The sequence below is a fragment of the Pipistrellus hanaki genome (genome assembly GCF_964339955.1).
Source record: "Pipistrellus hanaki genome assembly, chromosome: 14".
In the NCBI taxonomy this organism is placed as follows: Eukaryota; Metazoa; Chordata; class Mammalia; order Chiroptera; family Vespertilionidae; genus Pipistrellus; species Pipistrellus hanaki.
This window is the reverse complement of record NC_140516.1, coordinates 14,281,713-14,300,438: the sequence shown is the minus strand read 5'-3', so window position 1 is coordinate 14,300,438 and position 18,726 is coordinate 14,281,713. Positions and strand designations below refer to the sequence as shown.

General features: G+C 38.2%; 1 protein-coding gene across 1 annotated transcript in view; it reads left to right on the top strand.

The window, feature by feature from the left end:
- Positions 1 to 18,726, top strand: part of VCL (vinculin) — a 105,258-nt gene that overhangs the window by 48,047 nt on the left and 38,485 nt on the right. Inside the window, exons 3-6 of the mRNA XM_084904840.1 lie at positions 12,389 to 12,539; positions 12,713 to 12,821; positions 14,753 to 14,875; positions 16,321 to 16,481. Of these exons, the coding sequence (XP_084760966.1) occupies positions 12,389 to 12,539; positions 12,713 to 12,821; positions 14,753 to 14,875; positions 16,321 to 16,481 (544 nt within the window). The remainder of the gene's footprint in view (positions 1 to 12,388; positions 12,540 to 12,712; positions 12,822 to 14,752; positions 14,876 to 16,320; positions 16,482 to 18,726) is intronic.

The following is an 18,726-nucleotide window of genomic DNA, read 5'->3' as shown; positions in this document are numbered from 1 at the left end:
GGCAACCCAAGCCTCCTGCTCACTCCAGCTCCATGGCCGCCGACACCTTGGTTGGGTTAATTTGCATACTTGCTCCTGGTTGGCTTGTGGGCGTGGCTTGTGGGCATAGCAGAGGTATGGTCAATTTGCATGTTTCTCTTTTATTAGTGTAGATAGTAATAAAGGGCCAAAGCTTGTGAATACCTTACTTTTCTGAAAAGTAAATTGAGCATATTCAAAGTGACTTCAAATATCCCTCTCATTTTTTATCTCGAGGTTTTTTTCTTTTCTTTTTTTCTTTTAACCTTTCCTGAAGTAAAATACATCCACTGGTTTTTATTATGCTTTCTTTAGTGGGAGAGAAATTAATGGAATTAAAGTTATTGCATTTGGAAATTGTGCTTAATCCCAGGTATATCCATGGGGGGTATGTCTCATATGTGAGTTTTATTCTTCTATGAATCTCAGAGGAACAAAGGTGGAAAACCTATGCTGTAGAGAGATTACTAAAAAATGCTTTAAGAACTTCAAATGAAAGAGCTGCAATCTAGACTAACTTTATAAAGAGTGCTGTTATTGTGGGGAGGAATAGTAGAATGGGGCTTCATGTAGGAAGTGGGACTTGGGACAATAGATGTAGGGAAAGGAAAATGCTTTGTACGGAACAGTTGTGGGAGAAAGGAAAACACTCCTAGTGGTATGAGCCAGTCATGGGGGACTGTGAGGGAAGGAACAGCCATGTTGGGAGCATAGGAACTAAGGTTAAATCGGTAGGTTGGGCCAGGTGATGAAGGTTCTTGAAAGTCAGGCAGAGGAATTTGGAATTGGGCAGCAGCGAAGCTTTGCAGTTCTGTTGTTGTTTTAAACCTCACCTGAGGATATTTTTCCATTGTTTTTTTTAGAGAGAGTGGAGGAGAAAGAGGGAGAGAGAGAGAAAAAAAAACCCAAACAAATGTGAGAGAGACACATTGATTGGTTGCCTCTTATATATGCCCTGACCAGGGAACCTGCCACCCAGGTAGATGCTCTTAACCAGCTCTGGAACCCAAGACCCTTCTATGTACAGGCCAAGACTCTGACCACTGAGCACGTTCAGCCAAGGGCGCTTTGCAGTTATTGAGCAGTAGAATGACAAGATGAAAGTGGGTGATGGTGAAGGAGAGGAGGCCGTATGTCAAAACAACCAGATTCATTTTCTGTCGGTGTGGATTTGCATCAAATTGATTCCTTACAAGATAAAAAATGTTTATGCAGACTATTTGCCTTGGAAAAATTGCTGTTGCAGTATACAGTGGAATTTTGTTATTTCTGCAGAAATGGATAAGGAAGGCAATTCTTGGATCTCATCCAAGAGTGTTCAAATATTTGAACATATGAAAAGGTGTCACTTGTGAGGTAGTTTTGTGGTATGAACTTTTCAAAAAGGGCATAATGCTCTTTGGATGTTGGCAGGCAAATGACAGTTTCATTTAGAACTGTGCCTCAGTGCTGCTCCGAACAGTCTGCTTGAAGCCATCAAAACTTTGATTAATTCGCCACTTGGACTATTTTTGAAAAATATCGTAATGTCTAGGCCTATTGAATAAAAGAATGTTCTTAAAATACTCTGAAAAGGGTATGTACTATTGGCAAGCTACATGATTCTCACTAATTATATTTTCTAGGAAATTACCTTGTTTTAACTCTTAAACTTTATTAGTTAAGCACAGTTACAGCATATATTTGTGTGATTTTACCTTGACTGATATTTATGTACAAAAAAGAAATTTGAAAAAAGTTAAAACATGTTTATATTTAATTTAGATCTCTTTTGACTGAAACCAGTAGTGCATTTTTTAGAGCACCACTCTTTATATTTAGCTTTTTCTTTGCTTATGATCTTTAACGCTCAAAATAATTTGTGATGACATTTGTATTTATAGACACTTTTCTCTGTGAAAGTGCCCAGAATATCTTTTTTTAGAATTAATTCTTAGATCATACACCCCTCAATGCACTTTGGTTGTCTGGGCCTAATGTATGATTCTAATGTTTTTGTTCAACTTGAGTTTTTTTGATTGGCTATCTTAAGAGAACTTTGTTTTTAAAAAAAAATATATATATATTTTATTGATTTTTTACAGAGAGGAAGGGAGAGGGAGAGAGAGTTAGAAACATTGATGAGAGAGAAATATCAATCAACTGCCTCCTGCACACCCCTTACTGGGGATGTGCCCGCAACCAAGGTACATGCCCTTGACTGGAATTGAACCTGGGAGCCTTGAGTCCGTAGGTCCACTAAGCCAAACCGGTTAGGGCGAGAACTTTGTCTCTTAATATAGATAAATAAGTTTCTGTGAGGCAGTCATTCAAATCTGCCAGCTGACTTACTGCATTTGTGACCTAGAGGAAGCACTCAAAACTTTAGTTAATTGTACTTGCTACATTAAACATACTTGGGTACCACTGTTTTTCAGAGACTTTCTCAAACAAAAATGATTTGTTAAGTTTGAGTCTTCTGTATGATGAGCTCTGAGTCATTTTATTAACCTGCGGAACAGGTTGGCAGAAATTTAATCCTTAGTTTATTTTGTATACCCTTTATGATTAAGAAATAAATGGATAAAGTTTTAAATATGTAATACTTTATATCTACAGAGCAATCCAAATCACATGATTAAAAGGACCCAAATAATGCCGGGACCGGTTTGGCTCAATGGATAGAGCGTCGGCTTGGGGACTGAAGGGTCCCGGGTTCAATTCCGGTCAAGGGCATGTACCTTGGTTGCGGGCATATCCCCAGTAAGGGGTGTGCAAGAGGCAGCTGATCGATGACACTCTCTCATCGATGTTTCTAACTCTCTATCTCTCTCCCTTCCTCTCTGTATAAAATCAATAAAATATATTAAAAAAAAAAAAAAGGACCCAAATAAGCTGCCTACTAAGACTTGAGGAGCATATAGCTTTGGACAGCAGTGACACTTTAAACTCTTTCCTTCCCAGTATGCTATTTACCTTGAGTTAACTCTTTGCTCTGGCAGAATCTTGTTTTGTTTCACTGGCTGCATAATCTAATGTCATCTGAAATAAAGCATTTAGTGCGCCTTAATTGTTTGTGTTTGTTTTAGGTTTCTGATCTCAAATGGACATGCCCTAGCATTGTCCTAAAAGGGTTTTGACTGTTTTCAGTGTGAGTCATTGTGGTTTTTAGTTTTGGTTTTGGGTTTGAAAAAGCAGAGTCCTATAGTATCACCAAGTTAGGTCAGGGCAAGAAATTATTTGTGGATGAGGCCTGTGGGATCTTAAATCTAGGAACATGGAGTTGGAACAGCATGTTTTGGTGTTATCACAGTGTACACATGGAGATGGTGCTTTGCACTTTCTACTTGAACTAGATGAAAGTGGGTCATTGTACTCTGTGTTCCCGACTCCCTCCTAAGGACTGTCACTGCTGTGGCCTTCGCTCAGGTTTCTAGATGACTAATGGCTGAGGATCCTTGACCTTTTTCAAAATGGCAACACCAGGAGCAAAGCATATTGACCAGTGCTGGATCCCACAGGGTGAATTTCCTTTTGCTATTTTAAAGTAAAATTTGTGCCAAAAGGCAAGTATATAAAAAAGCCACTTTATTTTTACATATCTCTGTAGTATTTTGACATCTTCACATATATTGTTTTTATTTTTTAATCCCATGTATAAATACGATAAGATCTGAGGATGGAATGAATGGATTGCACTCTGTGTTCCGGTACTTCCCATGGAGGCAGGACTTCCTGTTAGAGGGAAACTGGAAAGCAGTTGCTGATGCCGGAAATTTCACTGGAGTTCATTCCTCAGATTAACAATTTAAATACTTAAGTACTTAGTGTAGGGAGAGTTTTTGAAGCCTCAGAAGTCATTTTCACTTATACCTTTGGCTGATGGTAGACTCTAAATATGAGATGGTAGATTCTAAATGAAGGGCAGGTTTGAAGGCCTGCCCTTCCCCTCATCCCCTGGCCTCTCTCAGGCATAATATTTAGGTAGGGCCTGCACTTTAATAAAGTCATAGAGAAAAAGAGTGTCTTGAAAGAAGATGTTTATATTATGCAATTAAATGATTAAATGTAAACACTTATACGCACCATCATATTTATGACCCTGTTTTGGCACTTCATATTTTTTATTTTATTTTATTTTATTTATTTTTAATATATTTTATTGATTTTTTATAGAGAGGAAGAGAGAGGGATAGAGAGTTAGAAACATCGATGAGAATCATCGATTAGCTGCCTCTTGCACACCCCATACTGAGGATGTGCCCACAACCAAGGTACATGCCCTTGACCGGAATCGAACCCAGGACCTTTCAGTCTGCAAGCTGACGCTCTATCCATTGAACCAAACCGGTTTCGGCATGCACTTCATATTTTTTAAAGATATGTTTTTATTGATTTCAGAGAGATGAAAGGAAAGGAAAGAGAAATAGAAACATTAGTGATGAGAGAGAATCATTGATCAGCTGCTTTCTGCACTCCCCCTACTGGGGAGTGATCCTACATCCTGGGCATGTGCCCTGACTGGTAATCAAACCATGACCTCCTGGTTCATGGATTGATGCTCAACCATTGAGCGACACCAGCCAGGCTTGGCAGTTCATTTTTAAATATGATGGACTTTGCAAACATGTCAGTGCCCTGGGCTTCTCTTGATCTCTGAGAGACCCTGCCCAGATGGGAAGGGAAGTCTCAACAAGGTTATGGAGAGGGTAAGAATAGACCTTACAGTCAATTTTGCCTGCCAAATAATTATGTCAGGGCCAGCTTGGTTAGAAATGCAGGTGCTGCCCTTGCCTGGTAGCTCAGTTGATTAGAGCATCGTCCTAATAGGTCAACATTACGGTTTGGATCCCCGGTCAGGGCACATACAAGAATCAACCAATGAATGCATAAATGGATGGAATAGAAAATTGATGTTTCTCTTCCCCTCGTCCCCCACCCCCATTCCTCCCTCTCTCTCTCTTTAAAAACAATAAAAAGCCCTATCTGGTTTGGCTCAGTGGATAGAGCATTGGCCTGAGGGGTCCCAGGTTTGATTCTGGTCAAGGGCACATGCCCAGGTTGCAGGCTCGATCCCCAGTAGGGGTCATGAAGGAGACAGCCTCTCTCCTTCTCCCTCCATATATGAGGTAATGGAGGTGCTGGGTTCAGTGGCTACAGTGGGAAAACCCTCACCTTCTAGCCAATAGTGTTCTCTTTCTTCTTCTACCTGTTTACTTCCAGTCTCCCAAGTTTTGTCCGTGCCTTGTGTGTAGGATATGCTTGTGGCCTGACCAGCTCTCTTGAAAGGACAGGTCCCAAGATGTAAACACCTGCTGCTTTGGGTGTGCTCCAGGATAACTGATGTCCATGAAATCATATTTTCAGGTGTCCTATTCCATAGTACTCCAGTCTTTCACTAACAGAATATTTTGTGTGTGTGTGTGTGTGTGTGTGTGTGTGTGTGTGAGTGATAGTATCTATAACCCAAATGTCTATACTGTCTAAGGTTAGGTTTTATTAATATAGGGAATTTGATATAAGATAGTTACTCTCACCCCCAACATGTTTTGGGGGGTGGTGTGAAAGTATTAACTTGTTGACTGTTTCAGAAAGCTTTTCAGATTTATTGATTTATTGACTTATTGATTAATCCTCATCCAAGGATATTATTTCATTGATTTTTAGGGAGAGTAGAAAAGAGAGAGAAAGACAGAGAGGAACTTCGATGTGAGAGAAATACATTGATTAGTTGCCTCCTGCACTCACCCCAACCAGGGTCTGGGCTGGAGAGGAGCCTGCAACTAAGGTACGTGCTCTTGACCAGAATCAAACCCGGTACCCTTTGGTCCACAGGCTGATGCTCTATCCACTGAACCAAACCAGCTAGGACAGCTTTTCAGATTTAAATTATGGAGCAGTATATATCTCTATAGATCTATGAGACTGTCTCCTTTATATTCTTCTGTCCAAAGCTCTCTCCTTTCCTTGACTAAATTGGTGAGCTGGGATATGTTGATTGATATTTACGGAAGCAGACTGAGATAGTTTGGCTTCAAGGTGAGTTACCTGTATATTGCCTTAGTAGACCGCCTCCCTTTGTTAAGCCAGGACCATTACTAAAGCATGTGTCACTTTTTTATAGAAAGGACTCTTGTGTTGAGGGAGAAGGTGGGAGAGAGGGAAGGAGCAGGGATGGGGGAGAAGGTGGGAGGGGAGAGAAAGAGAGAGAGAAGGAATATGATGCCATTGAGAAAATAACTCGAAGAGATGCTGTGAAGAGAATCATGTTTGTAAGTAGGTCTGAGCTTCTGGGGGCAGGAGCAGGGCTGTCTTCACCTTCTCCATCACAGCTTTCCTAACCTTTCAGGTAAAAGTGACTACTCGCACTTTTATCTTCCTTCAACACATGCTGGATATACTTCTAAATACTAATTTATATTTGTTTATATGTATGTCTCTGCCTAAGGTGGTAACCCCTTAAAGCCAGGGACTTAAAAAAAAAAAATCTATTTCCAGGACTCATAACATGTAGTATGTGCTCAATATGTCAGATGAACAAATATATGAAAGGATTAAGCTAAATGAATTTAAAATTAGTAACTTACTAGTATTTCTGGATGCAGTCTAGAAAAATGTTTAAAATGATTGTGGCAGCCTGGCCGGTGTGGCAGAGTGGTTAAGCGCTGACCTACAAACCAGGAGGTCACAGTTGGATTCCTGGTCAGGCCATATGCCCAGGTTGCAGGCTTGGTCCCCAGTGTGGGGTGTGCAGGAGGTGGCCGATCAATGATTATCTCCCATCATTGATGTTTCTCTTCCTCTCTGAAATCAGTACAAATATATTAAAAAAAGAAAAAGAAAAAAAAAAAAAGACTTGGCTACTTCTTCTGACCGTCTCCTTTTAAAATAAAATGACTTGTGGCAATCAATCTTTATCATCTCTGGATTTGTTTCCCCCCTTATTTTTCTTAAATAAAAAATTCAGTTTAAAGGTTGTTTTTTGATTAGGGTTCATTGAAGTCACATGGAACTGAATTTGGAATCTTTACATCTCTTAAACTGTATCAAGTTATATCATGTGGTGATTCTTTGGAAGAATTGATTAAATGAGTGAACATATTTCAGGTCCCATGAGGTTGTCTTTGATCCATTGATTCTCTAAACATAAGAATTTTCTATTAATTTAGGTTGAAGACTCAAAGGCAGAGGGAAGCTTTAACCTGTTAGTTGATTAATTTAAAGTATCACTGTTATTAATATATAGTCAAGATATATAATTATTTAGGAAACAGATCTTAGCCCTGCTGCCAGTCTCTAAAATGATTTTTAAAAAGGCTGGATTTGTGTTAAAAATATCACTGTAAGAAGTGAGGCAGCTTTAGTGTTTAGATAAAATCTCATTTTCCACAGGCAACACAGACTCCTTCCTGTTTCTGACTACTGGTTAGTCATGGTGGGATTTGTTTGGCTCTTATGAATGCCATTAAATTTTAATGTACAGATCAGATGTCTTATTATAGGGGAAAAAAATGGTGCAGTGTCTATTTTGGCCCTATCATTTTACCATATAAGGGAACCGTTAGAGGAGAATCAAATTGATTCCAGCAAAGCTTTCATCTTTCTTTGTTGTTTCCTTTCTCTATGATGACTACTTATTTTTTGTTTTTCCCAAATTTGAAACACGAAGTAACTGGATCCTTACAAATAAGTGTAGTGCAACAGTTGCATTCTGTGATGCTTAGGTTTGCTATAATTTCATTAGATTTCTTTAAAAATATATATATTTTATTGGTTTTTTACAGAGAGGAAGAGAGAGGGATAGAGAGTTAGAAACATCAATGAGAGAGAATCATCAATCAGCTGTCTCTTGCACACCCCTACTGGGGATGTGCCCACAACCAAGGTACATGCCTTGACCGGAATCTAACCCGGGACCTTTCACTCTGCAGGCTGATGCTCTATCCACTGAGCCAAACCGGTTTCGGCGCATTTATTAAGATTTATGTTACCTGAAAATAAAATCAAGTTTGTTACTTTTTAAAGTTAATTTCTATGGGTCATATGATTTCATGATTGCCTGTGATTGTTGAAAATTCACTCATTCATTTAAATATATATTGAGCATGTATTATGTGTCAGGCATTCCAGTCTATGAACACATTAATGAATAAGATAGACAAGGTCCTTGCCCTTGTGGGAGATAGTGAAAATTAAACTGAGAGGGTATGATATGTCTCGTGAGAGCACATAAGAGATACTCATAGATTTAGGACAGTTTCCTCTAGTGGAATTTAAAAGTGGAGTTTAAAAGAACAAGTAGGGGTAAGTCAAGTAAAAGAGGGGAGAGGGAGGTGATTCAATTAGAGGGAATGGCTATAAAAAACCTTGGAGCAACAGGTAAGTGCTCTCTAGAATATTTTAAAGTTTTAATTTAAACATTTTTAAATCATAACTTTAGTTGCAAAAGATATATACTTTATATTTTATATACATTTATTAAAAATGTTTTCATATAAATTTTACTCATTAATTTATGGAAAACATCTGCCATAATCATTGTCAAAGCCAGTCCTCATTGTCTAAGAAGAATGCCAAACCAAATTTACTTTTTTAAACTTTATTTTTTAAAAAGCTCTTTCTTCAGTCAGTTATCTTTTTTGTTTTTTTTTTTAATATATTGATTTTTTGCAGAGAGGAAGGGAGAGAGATAGAGAGCTAGAAACATTGATGAGAGAGAAACATCAACCAGCTGCCTTTTGCACACCCCGTACCGGGGATGTGCCCGCAACCAACGTACATGCCCCTGACCGGAATTGAACCCGGGACCTTTCAGTCCGCAGACCGACGCTCTACCACTGAGCCAAACCGGTTTCGGCCAGTCAATTATCTTTTAAAGATATTTAAAGAGTAAGGGGAAAAAAAGTATTTTTCTATTTACCCACATAATTACCACTTTGTGCTCCTTTTTTTTCTTTCTGTAAATCCAAATTTCCATCTGGCATACTTTTTCTTCTTCCTGAAGGACTTCCTTCAACCTTTTTTATAGTTCAAGTCTGCTAGTGATGAATTCTTTCAGCTTTTGTATATCTGAAAAAGCTTTATTTTATATTAAACATTGAAATATATTTTCTTTGAGTATACATTTTGACAGATTTCTTTTGTCTTTGAGTACTTTGCTCCACTGTCTTCTGGCTTGCATTATTTCCAAAAAGAAGTTTGTTGTTATTCTTATCTTTATTACTTACTGCAGCAATTTTCAACTTTTTTTTTTTTTTAATCTCTTGGCACACCTAAATTAATTACTAAAACTCTGTGGCACACCAAAAAAGATATGTTTTATTTTTGCTGATTAGACAAAAAAAGATAGGTATAATTTTTATTCATTCACACCAGATGGCAGTTGTGCTGGTTGTTGTCATTTTTTAATAATAAATTATTATTATTATTTCCTTAATTTGACAATTTAAGGAAAAAGAGGTTGCAAGTTTTAAAAATTCTTGTAGCACACCAGTGTGCTGCAGCATATTGATTGAAAATCTCTGACTTAATGGGTACAGAGTGTTTTTCTGAGGCAATGAGAGAGTTTGACACAGAAAGAGGTGGTGGTTATTCAACATTGTGAATACACTAAATGCCACTTAATTGTAGCCTTTAAAATGACAAATTATTTGTTATGTGAATTTCACCTCAAATTAAAAAAACTATATTGAGATTCTATTTTGGTCTTGCATATTGACGAAGATACATTGTTTTTATTACACACTACGTTATAGAGACTGTGCGGAAACAGGCACTCTAATCCACTGTGGTAGAAATGTAAATTAATAACTTAAGTGGATGGCAATATGGCATTTGTCAAAACTAAAATGTTCATACTTTTGCCAAAACCGGTTTGGCTCAGTGGATAGAGCGTCAGCCTGCAGACTGAAAGGTCCCAGGTTCGATTCCGGTCAAGGGCATGTACCGTGGTTGCGGGCACATCCCCAGTAGGGGTTTTGCAGGAGGCAGCTGATCAATGTTTCTCTCATCGATGTTTCCAATTCTCTATCCCTCTCTCTTCTTCTCTGTAAAAAATCAATAAAATACATTTTAAAATGTTCATACTTTTGACTTAGTGATTCTATTTCTAAACTGTCTACTACAGATCTATATATTTAAAAATGATATGTATTCAAGGTGATTCATTGCAGTAGGCTAATAAATTATGGGCTAGTTATGTAGTTTTCTAAAAGAATGTAAGGAGGCTTTTTATGTATTTTTATAAGAACATGTCCACTGCAGAGAATGTGTGTGTATGATACTGTTTGTGTAATAAAGGTGGAAGCCTATATTTTTGTTTCTGTATGCATAAGGTATCTGTTTTTGAAGAATACAGAGAAACTTCATAATATTGGTTGCAAGTAGATGGAATTGGAATGCCTACAAGATTAGATAGTGAAGGGAAGTTTGTTCACTGTATGCCCTTTTGTTTTTATATATGTGTTTGTGTTATGTATGTGAACATACCTATTATGTATTTTAAAATTTCTAAAATGTTCAATTTAAAAACGAAAGAGGAACAGTAAACAACCAGTTCTCCCTAAGAGTGATTTAAAAGCCACCTCAATTCACTGATCTTTATTACGTTCTGTCTCATGGCTCTAACATTTGTGACTTAGCTTAGTAAAGCATCTTGAGAGTTAGAATAGTGTGTGTGTGTTTTTTTTTAAAATATATCTTTAATATGCATATCTATAGAGTCCATAGCTCAATGCTTTTTATGTAGTTGAAATTCATGTGTTGGTTTAATTTATTATTTTTATACTTGTGGAATTTTACATGATTTCATTTGATCCTCAAGACAGCCCTGTGAGTGGCCTTTTATTTGCACGTCACATTTTCTATGTTTTTAAATAAGAATGTATAATTTGACAAATATTTTAATTTTAAGAGATTTGTTCCATATTTTCTTAAGTTGTAAAATGATAACATAATGGGGTTTATTGGATATGAGATTTGAAGAGATGATATATCAGGTTTTTTCAACTCTGAATGGATTGGTGAATGAGTGAATATATTTTAGTAGTACATGAGGGCAAGTAGAATAGTTGGTTTATGTATTTTGGGTTCTTCTTTTAAATGAACCCCTGTTCCTCCTCTCCCACCAAAAATGCTACATTTGGCTCATCAGATCATCTATATTATTAAGCAATATTAATAGTGAGCTATTAAAAACTGGTTCAGTTATTAATGCCAGTGACATTTTATTTTATTTTTTTTGACATTTTATTTTTTAAATATATTTTTATTGATTTCATAGAGGGCAAGGAGATACAAGCATTAATAATGAAAGAGAATCATTGATTGGCTGCCTCCTGCATGCTTTCTACTGGGAATCGAGTCTGCAGCCCTGGCATGTGTTCTTAACTGGAATCGAACCTGGCACCCTTCAGTCCACAGACTGAAGCTCTATCCAGTGAGCCAAACCAGCTAGGGCAATGACATTAAAAAAAAAAAAAAAAAAAAAAAAAATATATATATATATATATATATATATATATATATAGATATAGATATAGATATAGATATAGATATATAGATATATAAAATTGATTTTTCACAGAGAGGAAGTGAGAGAGAGATAGAGAGATAGAAACATTGATGAGAGAGAGACATCGATCAGCTGCCTTCTGCTCACCCCCTACTAGGAATGTGCCTGCAACCAAGGTACATGCCCTTAACCGGAATCGAACCTGGGACCTTTCAGTCTGCAGGCAGATGCTCTATCCACTGAGCCAAACCGGTTTTGGCAATGACATTTTAATTAACATAGTTTTTGAGAACTGTTTTCAAGCAGCCCAGTGGATTTGTCAAGCAAATTCATATAGCTAGATGAATGAGAAATTTATGCATCACCTCATAATTTTTCTTTGTGTTTTCTCCTATTTCTTTGCTTTTCTGATTATTAAATTTCACTTAACACAGTTCTTTGAAAAAAATTTTAAAGATGCTAAATCTGAAACTATTGTCAAAGAGTTGAGTTTTGATATAGTGTCTTTTAATGGCAGTGTGCATAGGTGAGGAGTAAGGAAACAAAGGAGATACAGAGATACAGCAACCTGAAGTAAAAGGTCTGAAACATTTTCTCATCAGTTTTTGTTGCCAGGAAATATCAAAGAACAAGGCTTAATTAGTATAATGAATAATGAATGAATGATTGTGCTGTACTTAATGTATCTGTAAGCAAAAAAACTTCTATTATAAGATAGTCTTGGCTATTTTTTAGGAGGAAAAAAAAAGTGAATTTATATTCATTTACATTCTTTGTATTTACACGTGATATTCGTCTGCTTCATTTTGCCAGTGATATTCTGTCTATTTGCATGTGATATTCTTCTGCTTCATTCTAACTCCCTATTCACTCCCACAGGGTGGAAAATGCTTGCACCAAGCTTGTCCAGGCATCCCAGATGCTTCAGGCAGACCCTTACTCAGTGCCTGCTCGGGATTATCTAATTGATGGGTCGAGGGGCATCCTCTCCGGCACATCGGACCTGCTCCTCACCTTCGATGAGGCTGAGGTAGGCAATCTGAGGCCCATGCAGATCTCTTTCAGACAGAAGCCTAGCCTCAAAGATAATAATGGAGGACTGATGATTGTTTAGAATGAGAAAATATTGAATAGCTACACATATGAACTGTTCTTTTCTACGTAGTTGTTCACTCAGTTGACTACTCTGAAATATATTTCCAGGTTCGCAAAATTATTAGAGTTTGCAAAGGAATTTTGGAATATCTTACAGTGGCAGAGGTGGTAGAAACTATGGAAGATTTGGTCACTTACACAAAGAACCTTGGACCAGGTTAGTCATATCCAGTTTTTATATTAACATTTTTATGGCTTGCTCATGTTTGATCAAGAGGAAAAGGCCCTCCACCCTATTTTTTGCAGAAGATACGTAATGATGCATTAGGCTTTTAGGTGTCTGTACTTTGTTGTTGGAGCTGATGCTATGCTTCTATTGAGTAGATATCATTGTCTCTGAAAGCTGAATGTGCTTTCTACAAATCCTGGCCCTGTCTAATGAATTAAACTAGCCATTGCAGATGTTGCTGGAAAATGTAGGGAATACTTTCCTAGGGCTGTAATGCTTAAGGCCACTCTGAACCCTGACCTCTCAATTCCACACCACACAGCATTCCTTCACTGTCTGCCAGCTGGCCTGAAGCTCTTTATGACCTCTTAGCTTGCTTATTAGCCCGCCTACTATTATGGATTCATGGCCTAGCCCAAGAATGCATAATGTAATCAGACCTAGAAGGAGAGAAGAGCTACTGTGGCTAAATCTCATTCTGAAATGACTGTTTAGTCGTCTGAGAATTGAATATTCAAAATACATGAACAGATAGCAGCTTTTGATGCTTTATGAACTTGAAGGTTCTTGGAGTGTGAATGAGACCAATGACAAGACACATCTGATGTTTAACTTGTCAGTATTAAAGATAATATACTACCTTATAAATTCTTGCATCTTATGTTAAATGATTTTTAAATTTGATTTTAGGGATAGAGGAAAGAGAGGGATAGAGGAGGGAGAGGGAGAGAGAGAAACATTGATGGGCTGCCTCTTGCACTTACCTGGGATTGAGCCCACAATCCGGGCATGTGTTCTGACTGGGAATCAAACTGGCAACCATTAGGTGTACAAGATGATGCCCAACCAACTGAGCCACACACTGGCCAGGGCTGTTAAATGATTTTTAACTAGCAGTATTTTCATAAGGTTTCGGTGCAGTCATTCTGAGAGCTTATGGCAGTTAAAAATTTCTCTGAACCATCATTGAAAAGATCACCAGGAGATGGCTTTAGTCCTCTTTTAACTTTCTCATAGTCCTGGAAAAAGGTCTTATTTCTTCAAATGAAATCTTATGCATAGTCCAACATATAAAAGACAAAAATGGAGCGACCCTGGATGAAGAAGGGGCTACCCCATCTTTTCCACCCCATCGTTCCCATTTTCCTTTGGTACCCCTTAAAAAGCGGGAAAACTGTTTAAGACATTTTGAGAACAGCTTAAAAAATCAAAGCTTAGAGTCACATCTCCTTCGAATAATACCCGAAGTCAACAGAAAGTGCTAGCAGGCTGATTCCAAAACACCAGATGCTTTCAAACGCTGTCATCACTAATATTATTTTTATAATATTTATATTTCTAATTACAAAAGTAGTACATTCTTATTTTGGACAAATTGGAAAGTATAGTAAAACATAAAGATGAAAACAAAACCCATTATTATAATTCTTAAGACTTTTTTCAGCCACTAGATTCTTAATACCAGGCTCCATGAGATTCTTACCTACATGGACACTTTGGGCAGATACTAGTACATGGTGTGAAACCTGCATACATGGTAGCCAGGCAACCTGGTGACTTTATTTTTGAATGTATTTATGCCAAACGTGAAAATTATGTCACATTTAATTTTACATTTAATAAATTATTATTATTATTTTAAAAAATATATATATTTTATTGATTCTTCACAGAGAGGAAGAGAGAGGGATAGAGAGTCAGAAACATCGATGAGAGAGAAACATCGATCAGCTGCCTCTTGCACACCCCCTAGTGGGGATGTGCCCGCAACCAAGGTACATGCCCTTGACCAGAATCGAACCCGAGACCTTTCAGTCCGCAGACCAAACCGGTTTTGGCACATTTAATAAATTATTTTTAATGAAAAACATAAAGTTGGGTTGTTTCACTACTCACCCTGCTTACTCCTTATGCCCCAGGAATGACTAAAATGGCCAAGATGATTGACGAGAGGCAGCAGGAGCTGACGCACCAGGAGCACCGAGTGATGCTGGTGAACTCAATGAACACCGTCAAAGAGTTGCTGCCCGTTCTCATCTCAGGTATTTTCTGCCTGTACTTTATCTTATGGGGGGGAAATTTAACATGTTCTAGACTCCTGATGCTTGCTTTCTTTTGCTGCTTATTTGTTTTATTTTATTTATTTTTTACTTTTTACAATGTTTGTTTGTTTATTTGTTTGTTTATTTATTTATTCTTTTGCTGCTTATTTGCATGTCCTTCTGCTTGGGTAAGAATGAAACCTGAGGGGTTGGTATTACCTGAAGGCTGCGGCTGATTATTCTTCTGAAGCTCTTTTTCTGGGAGGTGGAATCTCCTCTAGAAACTCTAGTCTTGGATGTTTGGATTTTGACATCTTTATTTGTATTACAATAACGCAACTAGGAGATGGATTGGATATTATAGAGTACTACAATATATGATAAGGAAGTAAACCCAGAGCCTTTTCATTGTTGGTTAACAGGTTTTTTGTTGTTGTTTCGTTTTGTTTTTAATCCAAAGAATTTAGCTTTTCTTTACATTATAGAGCTGGTGGTCTATGCCACCTGGGGCCACCTTCCCAGAGTCCAGAAATGCAACATGGGGACTGTCCTCTAAACTAGCAACAGGGAGCTGCACTTGTCAAGCAGCTAGTATGTAACTCTCAGAGAGCAGCTTTATTTAAATTTTTTGTGAGGCATGCCACTGTGACCGGGGCTACTGCCTTCCTGCTTTGGCATTTCAAGTAGAAGCTGAAAAGGAGATGCGAGTGTAAGCAATCAGAAAGCCCTCACATGAACTAGAAAACAAACCTTTGTAATTAGAGTCTTCTAATCTCCATGGAAATACGTTTTTGAGGCCAATAACTGTTTGATGTGGCAGAAAGGTTGTTGGGAAGAGGATTTCTAAGCTGGGTAACTCAATAAAGTGTTGATTAGTCTCTGTTTTTATAATTTAAATTATTTTATGGGAGGAAATTATTTTTCTTCACTGCTTCATATTATTATTTCTTCTTCGCTGTTGGGGGTTAAAAAGTCTCTGCTACATGTTGAGAGAAATCGTGGAAGATAAATTGAACACTTTGGGAACTCCCGTTAGGACTGGGGCAGCACATTCTCTGGTTACAGTTTAAATATTGTAACTGTTTTCATCTTGTCCCATTAAGTCTGTGTTAGCTAGGGACAGTGAAAGGGCTGGGATGCCAGCTGGTTTAGAAGGATATTGTGTATTTTGTGATTGTAGGTCATCAGCATGTGCACGTTAAATTAGTTCCCTGATCATGTTGTGCTGACGTTTTGTACCTTCAGTGTTCATTACAGTAAAGGTTGTGATATTGAAACTTTATTGTCAGATTTGCAGTGTTTGTTTCAACTCCTTTTTTTTTTTTTTGGTAAGATCTTAGAAGCCCAAAACATGTGTTCAAGGTGTGGAACATTTTGTGTGAATATTGTTGTACAGCAAAATTCAATTCCAACCTTAGTTTCTGATCTTCCGTTTATTTTTACAGCTATGAAGATTTTTGTAACAACTAAAAACTCAAAAAGCCAAGGAATAGAAGAAGCTTTGAAAAATCGCATCTATACTGTAGAAAAGATGAGTGCCGAAATTAATGAGATCATTCGTGTATTACAACTCACTTCTTGGGATGAAGATGCCTGGGCCAGCAAGGCAAGTTTTATTGGAGGAGAAATGAGCAAAAGCCGAATGTTCCCCTTCTGGGGCTTTGTCTCAGATTTTATCTTGTAATTATGTGTACTGTAAGACTCCTCAGATATTATGAAAACAATTTCTTCTTCCCTTTTGTCTCATGGGTTACTTGCTGCTTTTGTAAATTCCTTTTGTTCCTCGATAGAACAATCGAGGTATGGGGTGGATGTTGGGGGAAGGCTGAAATGTGTTGCCTTTCCTTCAGGCTAGAGTCCCAGGGATGAGGTTGGTGAGGAATTCTGGTGTGGTGTGTGCTCCCCGGGGTGGGAGCCCTGCCCTTTATGTGGGCGGTTGTTGCTAGGTAACAAAGAGACTTAATCTATCTATGACTGGTTTTTATGGAAAACTTTTCTTAAACCAACCTTTGACCCAGAGAAGTCTACCGAGAAAACGTGGGCATTTCTAGGTGTGTGCCTTCATCATTCCATTTTTCCTCAGGAAAGCTTAAATAAAATACTAGTTTTCACATTTGTCAGTTAGTGTGAGGGGTCCCTTCACTCATTAGAATTTAGTCTAGAATTTCTTCTTGGACTCCAAAAGAGTTGGTGGGTCCCCTCCAGAGTGAGCAGCAGTAGTTTTGTGTGGCTGCTGCTCTGGTCTGCTTCTCCCTATCCCGGGACTATTTGAGGGAACAGAAATACTTGGGTTTACACTTTCCTTGTAGGAACCCAAGAAACACACTGTCTCCAGCACCCAGCTTACCCCCGTGTGACCCAGATGTAGTCTCCAGGGCCACCGGGCGGGCTGGGAGCCCACTTAGAGGGGATTTTGTAGGATGACTTCCATTTGGTGCTCAGTGGGGCTCTTTGTCCTCAGGTCACTATGAGGTAAGGTCAAAACTGCAGGCCTCAAACTAGAAAGTGGATCTAAATATGCAGAAGAAACTAGTCAGCTTACCTGAGTTATGGATTTGTTAATAGAGGCATGAAGTTCTTGAACAAGTTCTAAGACTGTATTTTAAATCTGTATGGTAAAATCATTTTAATTCTACTTAATTTTGTTTTTGCATATTTGACAGCTTTCACTTCCCTGTTATGACTTCTTTATGCATCTTTTTTGTTTTCTTGTTTGTTTTATTCTTTTTTCTCACGTTTAGAAGGTAAGCTTTTTGTTGCCCTCTAGTTTTCTTTCTTTTTTTTTTTTTTCCACTCAAAAGAGAAAAAGCATGTCTGAGGGTGTTTGTGCTGTGTGCCATGCCTTATTCTGTGTGCCGGTGTGTAACACTGTGCTCGAATATGCGTCAGATTCTGATTTAATATGGGACTCAAGGCTGTGCTGGGCAGACTGACTCGAGCTCATCCTGAGCAATGTCTTTGGGGAAAGCAAAAGAAAACACTGCGGGCCTGTGTTTTAGTGAGTGCTGTCGTTCTTTGAGAACTGTCCTGGTGTAGTCATTGCCACCGACTTCATTTGAAGGGCAGGTTTCCCCATGTAGCTGGGTGGCCCCTATGTTACCTGTGGACTCTGACTTCAGGAAACTTCCAGCTGATGTCATCTCTATCATCAGTCTCCTTTGCAGGCTCTGGAATTTTGCTTTTGGAGATGTGCCATTATGGTGTCAAGCCATAATGGAAATGGGTAGGCTAGAGAGTTTAGATGGAGCATCTGCCCTTCACAGTAATCCTCGTCTTCAAACTCAAAAGGAGAAGAGTAAGGTGTATCGAAAGTTTTTCCTGACTTCAGTCCATGGCTCACTGCATGTTGTGCTGCCTGATCTTTGAATCAGCCATCATTCTCCATGACCTCTTGGTCCCATAAGCTAATCTCCTTATTCTCTCGGCTTTGCTTCCAAAAGATGAGAAATAGTAAAAAGGAGGAGCAGGAATTGCAACCTTAATGCTTATCTGTTTTCAGAGGGGAAGAGCTGTCCATCATTTAGTAAATAAGTGTTACTGAGCTTTATTTTGTGCGAGTGTTGAGAGCTACCTCTTTTTTTTTTTTTTTTTTGTACAGTGGCCAGTTGAGTGTCTCAGGATGAGGATTAGACATTTAGGGGGAGGGGATACACAAGGGCAATGGGCCTGGGTCCACAGTGTACAGCTTTGTAGCTACCTCCATTTTATGCTGCTCTGGAAGGGGCCAGGCTGTTAAGATGCTGCAAAGCCAGCAGACTGAAAGCAAATAAATAAAATTAGTTCAGCCTGAAGGAGCCCAAGTACATAATGACATCAGAATGAGCAATAAATGTTTATTTGTAATTTTATTT